This window comes from Xenia sp. Carnegie-2017, unplaced genomic scaffold (genome assembly GCF_021976095.1).
Source record: "Xenia sp. Carnegie-2017 unplaced genomic scaffold, XeniaSp_v1 HiC_scaffold_30, whole genome shotgun sequence".
Taxonomy (NCBI): Eukaryota; Metazoa; Cnidaria; class Anthozoa; order Malacalcyonacea; family Xeniidae; genus Xenia; species Xenia sp. Carnegie-2017.
Window position 1 is genome coordinate 1 of NW_025813494.1, and position 12285 is coordinate 12285.

At 35.6% G+C, this 12285-nt stretch overlaps 1 protein-coding gene and 2 pseudogenes across 1 annotated transcript; all 3 read left to right on the forward strand.

The window, feature by feature from the left end:
- The first annotated feature begins 128 nt into the window (after positions 1-128).
- On the forward strand, positions 129-3509 carry LOC124455147 (annotated as a pseudogene).
- Positions 3510-3699: 190 nt separating this feature from the next.
- On the forward strand, positions 3700-4873 carry LOC124455309 (NADH-ubiquinone oxidoreductase chain 2-like). The gene has a single exon (XM_047005984.1). It carries the CDS (start codon positions 3707-3709, stop codon positions 4871-4873), a length of 1167 nt encoding a protein of 388 aa, XP_046861940.1. The 5' UTR covers positions 3700-3706.
- Positions 4874-5039: 166 nt separating this feature from the next.
- LOC124455308 lies at positions 5040-6861 on the forward strand (annotated as a pseudogene).
- The last annotated feature ends 5424 nt before the right edge of the window (positions 6862-12285 follow it).

Consider the following 12285-nt stretch of genomic DNA (forward strand, 5'->3'; position numbering starts at 1 on the left):
AGAAAATACTTTGGACAATTGCTGAGTTCAAAACATCATTAAAGTATTTATAACAAATTCAGATCGAATACACCGTCAATTGGGCAATAATCTGCTTCAAGTGAATATATATCTGTACCACCTAAAAGCTTAGTCAAATTTATCATTCTTATTTATTTGCTAATCAATTAATAAACAAATTAATAAATAATATTCAATTACCTCAATTAAGCCCCAATTAGAATCGTTAATCAAAGCAATAGGTCTAATTTTCCAGGTAGATAATCTTCTAGGCGATTTTAAAGATGTATTACAACCATCTGATCTCAAAGCTTCTTTCACACAACAACAACTTTAAACTCACAAAGTGGGCCGAGCAGACTTCAAACATTGTGTTTCAAGATACAATTTCTATTAAAGTTGATTGTTTTAATAAAGGGGTTGCTTTCTCTATTTTATCTAAAAATCTAACTAAGTTAGAACATTACATGACTAGTGCCTCTATATCTAATAATTCAATTATTGTGTTGGGTAAAGAAGCTACCTTATAATTACTAGCCCCACCATTCAGAAAGTGTCAATCGAATTAAATTTATTAGAAGAGCAGATTAATGTTTATGTAAAACAGACTTATAAACGAGAACTTAAAAGATTATATTTTAGTCATTTTGAGTTATTTTCGCCTTTAGAAAATATGATTTCTAGAATAGATATTGCATTAAGCGGAGCTATCGCGGCTATTAAATTTAATTATACTAAACCTTTTTTGACACCAACAAAATCCCAACAATCCAAGGGTCTAATTGAAGCAATTAATTCGACATCCATTAGTAGAACAGTTAAACACTCAAGAATGTGTGGCTCATAATATAAGTCTAGAAGATAAAGGAATGTTAATATTCTCAGTAAATGGCGCAGGTAAATCCACTTTACTTAAAGCAATTGGAGTCAACGTAATATTAGCTCAAGCAGGAATGTATGTAGCTGCAGATTCATTTAGGTTAAGACCTTATCATTATTTAATTACTCGTATTTTAGGGGGAGATGATCTTCATAAAGGCCGAGGTACTTTTGAGGTCGAAATGAGAGATCTTTCAACTATATTAAAGCTAGCTAATTATAACAGTTTAATTTTAGGTGATGAAATTTGTCATGGAACAGAAGTTAGTTCAGGAGCAGCGATATTAGCTGCAACAATTGAAAGATTAACAACTGCACAAACTAGTTTTGCTCTTTCTACTCATTTACACCAAGTTTATTCTTTAATTGATTCACCAGTTCGGTTCTATCATTTATCTGTTATTCAACACGAAGATTTGGGCCTAATTTATGAACGTAAATTAAAACTTGGCCCAGGACCTTCAATATGGCATTGAAGTTATGGGCCACATAATTAATGACAAAAAATTTATAATAGTGCTTTAAAATATCGTAAACTTATTAACTGGAAACCACCATCTCGAAGTGAAGCAAGCTCTTTAGCAGTATTCCGCCCTTCTAAATATAATACTCAAGTTTTTTGATTCATGTGAAATATGCGGAGCTCCAGCGGAGGCTATCCACCACATTCAACCTAAGAAATTAGGTAGTAGAAGATTAAATCGAAGGTCAAACTTAGTGCCAGTTTGCTCAAGCTGTCATTTAGATATACATAGAAATAAAATTTCTATTTTAGGTTGGAAGAAAACCCCAGGACATAAGAAATTATATTGGGTTTATCTTAATGAGTCTTAGACAGTGGAACTGAGTAAAGTCTAGGGTCTATCGGTAAGGACGTAAACACGAAATAACAAGGGAGAGACTTTGAACTTGTTTATCCTAACTGAAAAGGTAAATTGAATAGTTAATTGAAACATCTTATTAGACTATGAGGAATACATCAACTGAGATTCCGTGCGTAGCGGCGAGCGATAGCGGAGGAATTGTCTCAAACAGATAATTAAGATGATTGGACATCTAGACTAAACCCCGATAGACACCTATAGAGAAAGTACCGTGAGGGAAAGACTCAGAATTGGTTCTAAAAGTTACCTTTTGCATAATGGGCCTGCAAGACAAAATTTGGCAAGCTTAAGTATTAATGAAGGCATAGTGAAAGCAAGAGGAAAAAACTCGTAAGTCAAATTTCCCGAAACCAAGTGATCTAACCATGGCCAGGTAGCTATTTGCTGACCGAACCAGTGATTGTGGCAAAAATCTTGGATGAGCTGTGGTTAGCGGTGAAATACCAGTCGAACTTGGATATAGCTGGTTCTCTACGAAACTTATCTTAGTAAGGCGCCCCAAGTTGATTCGCCCCCAAACCCGGGGGCTTGAATTACTGGTGCAGTAAGACTATAGCGATAAGGCTTCTAGTCAAAAGAGGGGTAAGCCCTAACCAGAAATTAAAGTCACTAATACAGATTAAGTGTATAAAGAGGGTTCAACTTAGACAAACAGGAAGTAGGCTTGGAAACAGCCATCTGTACAGGAAAACGTAAAAGTTCACTGAATGAGCTAGAAAACTCTAAAATCAAGGCGGCTAAATCTGTAACTAAAATTCTGGAAGTCAGACCATAAGGAAGCAACTGGCTTGGTAGTAGAGCGTTCTGTAAGCACGATATGTGCATACTTCGTGAGACAAACAGAAGTGATAATGCAGGCATGAGTAGTACAAGATTCACTCCCAAATAAATCTATATACAGCTTCTAAGGGTATTACGCCCGATGAATTATAATTCTTGTACTTGTTCAGGAAAATATTATGGTACTTTGTACCTTCAACTGTTATTATGGGACTTAGATCAAGGCATAATTTCTCTTAAGGAACTCGGCAAAATAAGATCTCGACTGTTTACCAAAAACATAGCTCTCTGCTAAAGGTTACTGAAGTATAGAGGTGAATTCTGCCCAATGGTTGTATAGTGAAACTAAGGACTAACGTCTAAAGCGAAACCCAACTGAATGGCCGCGGTAACTCTGACCGTGATAATGTAGCACAATAAATAGCCAATTAATTGTTGGCGGGTATGAATGGAACCACGAGGGTCTTACTGTCTCAAGAGGAAAGCCGATGAAATTATAGTTGTAGTGAAGATACTACATAATCATTGTAAGACGAAAAGACCCTATCGAGCTTTACTGGATACCAATAACGTTGACTAAAAATGATCGATACAAGTATCCTAATTTTGAGTTAGTAATTTTGTTGGTAAGACAGTTTAGTTGGGGCGACTACCTTTGAATAAGAAACGAAGGCGAGCTTATTGGTATAAAAGCTAATCTCATTAGCCTGACAGTGAGGGGACACTAGCTGGCACAAGGACATAGTCCTATGTGGGCGATAATGACCCGATATGATAGTCCAAAATAAATATCGAAAGCGGATAAAAGCTACCGTAGGGATAACAGCGTAATATTGTCGGAGAGTTCTTATCGAGGACAATGTTTGCGACCTCGATGTTGAATTGCGGTGCCCTGGTGCTGTAGAAGGTACCTTAGGTTGGTCTGTTCGACCATGAAAACCGTACATGATTTGAGTTCAGAGCGTGGTGACACAGCTCGGTTTCTATCTACAATGATCAATCCCAACTTTTCTGAGTCCTAGTACGCAAGGAATGGTCTCAGCGATGCTCGACTATATTGGCCCCATCGACGTAATCAACTTCTGGCTGCTGCAAAGAAGGAAAACAAAAGGTTTAGGGATTAACAAGGCATATGCCATGTGGGTGCATAGCCCTGGCATATTATGGAATTAACACTAGGGCTCATTATACTAATAGTGTTGACATATGGATTAAAAGCCCCGACTTTAAGATTAGCTATACTACTTGCGGGGGTTGTGGGGGCTACTGAGTTATTAACTGAGCCCCATTTACTATGTTGGACACAGGCTATTAAAATGTTGGTGATGATAAGTGGATTAGCTATACTATGTATGCTGGACCATCAAACATCGCATCGATCAAGCTCTTTATTGATTTTATTAGTGATCTTAGGTAATTTATTACTTATAGGGTCAACAAATTTAATTTCTATATATTTAGCATTAGAGATGCAAACATTATGTATGTTTATCTTAGTGGCTTATAATAAAAGCTCATTGTTATCGGCAGAAGCTGGACTTAAATACTTTGTGTTAGGGGCACTATCTTCGGGGTTGTTTCTGTTTGGTTGTGCTTTAATTTATGGCTCCACAGGAGAACTTGAACTTCAATTTATTCGTATGAGTTTAGAATCTTATGGTGTATTAGCTGGTAAGTGTCTTATTACTATCTCATTGTTATTTAAAGTGTCTGCAGCCCCATTTCATATGTGGGCCCCCGATGTATACGAAGGAGCTCCAACTTGGGTAGCTGCGCTATTATCTATTGTACCTAAATTAGGAGTACTAGCTATTATAGTACAAATAGGCTTAAATGAAATGGGGCTATTAATAGCTGGGTTAATCTCTTTGATTGTTGGAGCTATAGGAGCTTTGAATCAAACTCGAATAAAAAGACTACTAGCTTATAGCGGAATAGGCCATATGGGGTTTGTGTTACTTGGAATAGCTATTGGGTCTATAGAAAGTCTTCAGGCGAGTTTAATGTATATAGGTGCTTACATAATAACTCAAGTATTACTTTGGTCTGGAGTCCTAATTATATCCCCTAAAAGAAACATGCTTATTGAATTTAGTGGTGTTTCAAGATTAAACCCAATGTTAGCATTAGCATTAGCTACAGGTTTATTGTCTACTGCAGGAATTCCTCCTTTAATTGGGTTTCTAACTAAATGGTATGTAATTTTAGCAGCTGTTGGTCAAGGTTACTATCTCAGTGCTTTACTAGCTTTAGTTTGTTCTGTGATAGCTGGAGTTTATTACATTAGATTAGTAAAATTATGTTCTATCAACCTTTGTCTACGCCTTTAGTAATAACAAATATATTAAATTCTCCATGTGGCAATGTAACACCAGAGGAAACAAGTTTAGGCAAGGCAATATTAATGGGGGCAAGTTTATATTTAGTGTTAACAATTATAATATGTCCTAGTTTATTCTTTCAATTAGTACACTTGATTATCTTAGATTTATTCCCATGTATCTTCTAGTTATATTAATACCATTACTAAGCGCAGTCGGAAGCGGATTAGGGGGTCGCTATTTAGGAAGAAAGGGGGCTGGCTTGTTAAGTTCTGTGTGGGTTCTCGTCAGTAGTCTCCTTTCTTTTGTGTTATGTTATGAAATCCTGATTAATGGGTCTACAGTATATATAGAGTTAGGCAGATGGATAGAGTCATATTTACTAATAACTAGCTTTGGCCTACAATTTGATATGGTAACAGCTGTAATGTTAATTGTAGTTACAACAATTAGCGGGTTAGTTCATGTGTATTCTACAAGTTATATGAGAGAAGATCCCCACTTACCTAGGTTTATGAGTTATCTGTCTTTATTTACCTTTTTTATGTTAATTTTAATTACTAGTAATAATTATGTGCAATTATTTATTGGTTGGGAGGGTGTTGGTTTATGTTCTTATTTATTAATCAACTTTTGGTTTACGCGCATACAAGCTAATAAGGCGGCAATTAAAGCAATGTTAATCAATAGAATAGGAGACATAGGATTAATGCTGGCTATTATATTAATCTGGAAAGAATTTGGGGCAGTAGATTACTGTAGTTTATTTCCGGCTTTATCACCATCTTCAGCTTGTACTTGGATTTGTATATTATTAACTATAGGGGCTGTAGGAAAATCTGCTCAATTAGGGTTACATACTTGGTTGCCGGATGCTATGGAAGGGCCGACACCTGTTTCGGCCCTAATTCATGCAGCAACAATGGTAACAGCAGGAGTATTTTTAATTATAAGATCAGCTCCCCTTTTTGATTACTCTCCAACTGCAACAATAATTGTAGGCTTAGTTGGTTCCTTAACTGCTTTTTTTGCAGCTACAGTAGGATTAGTCCAATCGGATATAAAAAAAGTTATTGCTTATTCTACTTGTAGTCAACTAGGATACATGGTGATGGCTTGCGGTACTTATAGCTGTCTAAGTAGTTTGTATCATTTACTAACTCATGCTTTCTTTAAGGCTTTATTATTCTTAGGAGCAGGCTCAATAATTCATGCCCTTTTGGATGAACAAGATCTTAGGAAGATGGGGGGGATAATCCGAGGTCTACCTCTAACATATGTATTAATGTTGATTGGTTCCTTATCTTTAGCTGGTTTTCCTATTTATCTGGATTTTACTCCAAAGACTTAATATTAGAATTAACTTATAATAATTATTGTATAATATCTATTTATTGGTTAGCTTCAATTACAGCCTTCTTAACTGCTTTTTATTCATTCCGATTAATATACTTAAGTTTTGTGTCTAAACCTAATTTAACACGTATAAGCGCACAACACTTACAAGAAGCTGATTGGAATTTATTGGGTCCTTTATTAGTATTAGCAATAGGAAGTATCCTAGTTGGTTATATAGCTCAAAATATGGTGTTTGCACCAGGTGAACGTCCCTTGCCGCTTGTACCTACAATAGTCTCTTTAGCACCAGTTATTATGTCTGTAACAGGAATATTATTAGTGTTCATACTTCGTCCATATATTATATATTATACTACACACCCTAGCATATATGGTTTCTTATTTTATGCTTGGGAATTTAATCAAATAGCAAATTATTATATTGGAAGTACAGTTTGGAAGTTCGGCCATATTGTCTCTTATCGTATCATTGATAGGGGTATTTTAGAGATTTTAGGTCCCACTGGGATAGCCCAATTCATGGTCAACAGAACTAAAGAGTTAAGCAGTTTACAATCTGGTTTAGTATTTAATTATGCATTAATGATATTAGTTGGAACAGCTATCGCACTTAAGTACCTAGTCGTAAATTAGAAACAGAATAAAGAAAAGTTCTTCTCTAAATCCTAATAACCTCCGAATAGGAGAAACTAGCCAGAGTAGTGGCTAGTAATTATATAATATGATATTAGCTTTTATAGTAGGCTCTATATTAATAAGTATAGTAATAATAGCATTAACTCCAAGGGAAAATAGTATGAAACTACGCCAGCGAGCGTTAGAGTGGTCTCTGATTACATTTGCTCTCTCTATTTTATTATTAGTTAACTTTCATCAAGAGGCTCAATTTCAACAGATAATAGAATTTAATTGGATAAGTACAATGGGTTGGTTTGAAGGTTCTCCAATATTGTTTGCTATTGACGGGATCTCTATATTTTTCATTGTACTAAGTACTTTATTAACCCCAATTTGTATTTTAGTAAGTTGGAATAGTATTAAATTTCTTGTTAAGGAGTTTATTATATGCCTTTTAGGTATGGAGTTATTATTAATAGGAGTATTCTCAACATTAGATCTGTTAATATTTTATGTGTTATTTGAAAGTATATTAATACCTATGTTCTTAATAATAGGAGTGTGGGGAGCTCGGGCAGAAAAAATAAAAGCTGCTTATTATTTTTTTCTTTTATACTTTAGTTGGTTCAATATTAATGTTACTTAGTATAGCAGTTATTTACAGAATAACAGGTACAACTGACTATTTATCTTTAACTAATATTCAGATTGATAGTAACATTCAAATTTGGCTGTTTATGGGTTTCTTTCTTAGTTTAGCAGTCAAGGTACCAATGATGCCCTTTCATATATGGTTGCCTCTTGCACATGTTGAGGCTCCTTTAGCTGGTTCAGTGATTCTAGCTGGGATATTATTAAAATTAGGGGGCTATGGATTCATTCGATTCGCTTGGCCCCTTTTCCCCGAAGCAACAGAGTATTTAGCACCAATCATACTAACGTTATCACTAATAGCAGTAATATATGGGAGTTTAACTACTTGCAGACAGGTAGATGCGAAACGTCTGATAGCCTACTCCTCGGTAGCTCATATGGGAATAGTAACAATAGGTTTATTTACTCATACAATGGAGGGTTTAATAGCCTCTATATTCTTAATGATAGCTCATGGAGTGGTTAGTCCCGCTTTATTTATAGCAGTAACACTGCTCTATGAGAGACATCATACAAGATTAATTAGATATTATAGGGGAGTAGTTATGACTATGCCCCTATTTTCTATTATATTTATGGTGTTTACTTTAGCTAATATTGCTATTCCTCTTAGTTGTAACTTTGTTGGAGAATTTTTATCTTTAGTAGCTGCTTTTTCTACTAGTACATCATTAGGTATTCTCACCTCAACTAGTATGGTTATAGCTGCTGCTTATTCATTATATTTATATAATAGAATTTGTTTTGGGCAACTTTCTCCATATTTGATATTTTCGAGAGATATTAATAGACGAGAGTTTAATGGGCAATTACCGCTAATAGTAGCTATTCTATTATTAGGGGTAGTTCCATATCCCCCTAATTGAATTAATTCGTGTGTGTGTATGTGTTTATCTAGATTTAATAATTGTGGTAGGGGCAGGAGTTGAACCTGCATAATCAGATTATGAGTCTGAGAACTTACCGTTAGTTGACCCTACAAGTTTAGCTAAGCTAGGTCCGGGCTAAGAGCCCCACCAGTAAATACATACATATAAAAACAACCAAACCACATCTACAAAATGCCAATACCAGCTAGCAGCCTCAAAACCAAAATGATGATGACGAGTGTAATGATAGCTTATTAGTCTAGCTAAACATACACTCAAAAATATAGTTCCAATTATAACATGAAAACCATGAAAACCTGTGGCCATAAAAAAGGTTGAACCATATACGGAGTCTGAGATTGTAAAAGGCGCTTCGTAGTACTCCATAGCTTGAAGAGCTGTGAACTGAATCCCAAGTATTACGGTACAAGTAAGTGATTGTATGGCTTCTAATCTTTGTCCGCTAACTATAGCATGATGTGCCCATGTAACTGTTGCTCCTGAACTAAGTAATATAGCTGTATTTAATAGGGGCACAGAAAACGGGTCTAACACCTCTATACCAACAGGGGGCCAAACAGCTCCCAATTCTATAGTGGGAGATAAGCTACTATGAAAAAAGGCCCAAAAGAACGCAAAAAAGAAGGCAACTTCAGAAGTAATAAAAAGGATCATTCCATATCTTAATCCTCTTTTTACTACTTGAGTGTGATGTCCTTGAAACGTAGCTTCTCTAATAATATCTCTCCACCAAACAAACATTGTTAATATTATTGTAATTACGCCTAAATACATTGTCCATGTATAACTATAATGAAAATATAATACTAAACCTACTGTAAGCAATAGTGCTCCAATTGAAGCTATATAAGGCCATGGACTAGGATCCACTAAATGATAAGGGTGATAAGCCTTACTCATGGCGAGGAGCTCTCGCCCAAAAAAGCATACGCTTGCATATTACTAATGATATATAATCAACTACACATATAATTTATGCAATGTGCTTAATTCTTGGTGTGATATAACAAGCTATTCTCCACCCAGCCTAATATAGGCACCAGAGCGAAATAACCGAAGTATAATAAAGAAGCTATTTGACCCGCCATCACGTAAGGCTCTTCAACTGGGTTAGCCCCTAACCAAGTTAATAACATAAAATCAGCTACTAAAAACCAAAATGCTATTTTACTTAAGGGCTTAAATGTTAAAGCTCTTAATTTACTAGTATGGATAAAGGGTAATAAAAGTAGTACCAAGATACTTAATATCATAGCTAAGACCCCCCATAAGCTTGTTGGGTATAGAGCGGAGTATAGCATATGCAAATAAGAAGTACCATTCTGGTTGTATATGAACAGGAGTTACTAAAGGATTAGCTTGAATGAAATTTTCAGGATCACCTAATACATTAGGCATAAAATAACAAAGTATAACTAAAATAGTGCTAAGAACAAATATACCAAACAAGTCCTTATAAGTATAATAAGCATGAAAGGTAACTTTGTCTATATTAGAATTAATTCCCAAAGGATTATTTGACCCAGTTGTATGTAAACTAATAATATGTAATACGCCTAATCCAGCTATAAGAAAAGGAAATAGATAATGTAAAGAAAAGAAGCGATTAAGAGTCGCGTTAGATACACTAAATCCTCCCCAAATCCATTGAACAACTTCTGTTCCTATATAGGGTATAGCAGAACAGAAGTTAGTAATAACTGTGGCCCCCCAAAAAGACATTTGTCCCCAAGGTAATACATATCCCAAGAAGGCTGTTAACATCATCACTAAGTAAATTATAACTCCGATATTCCAAACATCCATTTTCATGTAGCTCCCATAATAAAGTCCTCTACCCATATGTATATATACACAGAGAAAAAATAATGAAGCTCCATTAGCATGGATATACTTTAACATAAAACCATAATTAACGTCTCTTAAAATATGAGAAATTGAATCAAAAGCTAAATCAACATTAGGGCAATAATGCATAGCTAAAAATATTCCGGTAATCATTTGAATAGCTAAACAAAACCCTAACAAAGAACCAAAATTCCAATAATAACTAATATTAGAAGGGGCTGGTAAATCAACTAGTACCCCATTCACAATAGAGAGTATTGGGTGTTGAGTTCTTATTCGTAATATTCTGTTTGGTGATTCCATATGCATGCGCTCAGGAAGCTTGTGCACATCAATCCCCTTATATGGGGATATATCTCTATACTAGCAAGGCACTGCATTTGAACTTATTAATATACCAGAGACTAAAACAATTAAACCAAGACTGAAAGGTAAGTAAGATTTCCATAATAGATACATAAGCTGATCATATCTCATTCTAGGGAAAGAAGCTCGCACCCATACAAATGCAAATACTACTGCAGTAGTTTTAAGAGCTAAGCAACCCATTCCTAGAATTCCTGTGAAAGGTGCCCAACCACCTAAAAACAATAAACTTATCAAACAGCTCATTAGAATAATATGGCCGTATTCAGCTAAAAAGAATAAAGCAAACGACATACTAGAATATTCTACATTATATCCAGATACTAATTCTGATTCTCCCTCAGTAAGATCAAAAGGAGCCCGATTAGTTTCAGCTAATGCCGAAGCAAAAAACATTAAAGCAGCTGGAAATAAAGGTATTATATACCAAATTTCGGTTTGAGCTAAAACAATTTGAGTAATATTAAGAGAACCTGCACATAATATTACTGATATTAGAATAAGCCCTATACACACCTCATAGCTAATCATTTGAGCTGCGGCTCTAATAGCCCCTAAGAATGCATATTTAGAATTACTCCCCCAACCAGACATTAAAATAGCATACACCCCCATAGAGCTGATAGCAAAGATATATAAGATTCCAATATTAATATCAGCTAGCACAATTCCGGGGCTAAAAGGTATAACCCCCCAAGCTAAAAAAGCTAAAGTAAGCGATAGAATCGGGGCTAAAATATAAACCGACAGATTAGCATGATTGGGAATAGTCATCTCTTTAGTGAATAATTTTAATCCATCAGCTAAAGGCTGTAATAGTCCGTAAACACCAACTACATTAGGTCCTTTTCGTGCTTGCATATACCCTAACACCTTTCTTTCTGCTAAAGTTAAATAAGCTATAGCTACTAATAGAGGTATTATTATTGCAAGCGTTTTAAAGATAATTGAAATAATAGAACTTATCATCCTAGTTACGGAGGGTGACCAAGTACGTATTGAACGCGCATAACTTGGCCCAAGAACAAGTTCCCTTACCCTTACTATGTTACGACTTACCCATTCTCGAAAAGGAGGGATAACCCCGCTACGGGGCGTCTCGTATCCTTAACTTGAAGGGGACGACGGGCGATTTGTGCTAACACTGGGTTAGAATTCACCGGAACGCTCTACTTTCCGATTACTATCAAATCCTACTTAAGATTTCCGTTTCAGAAAATCTCCGCCTCCTAATTTATTGTGTATATTGTCTAGGAGAATGTAGCGCATATATCCCTTTCCATAAAGACCATGACACCTGACTTAATCCATAATAAGGTTGAGGATAACATTTATTGTTATCCTGACGACGGCCATGCAATGCCTGAGTGGCTACTACCTATAAAGGTAGTCCACTTTCAAGGAAAGGTAAGGTGACACGCGGATCATCGTATTAAATTACACGCTCCTCTGATTCAAACAGTGAACAGCCAAGCCTTTTGAGTTTCAATCTTGCGATCATAGTATTCAGGCATACAATAAGGTTATTTGCTAATAGCTATTGTATAAGTTTAAGGCGAGGACTACCAGGGTATCTAATCCTGTTTGCTATCCAAGCTTTCGTATTTCATGAAGATATATCATGAACGAAGTAAGGAGTCTTCACCTTCGGACTTCCACTCTTGCTTCAAACATTTTACCGCTACC

What these genes read in the sequence shown, in the direction of transcription:
- LOC124455309 (XM_047005984.1), top strand. Translation starts at nt 3,707, where the DNA reads ATGGAATTAACACTAGGGCTCATTATACTAATAGTGTTGACATATGGA.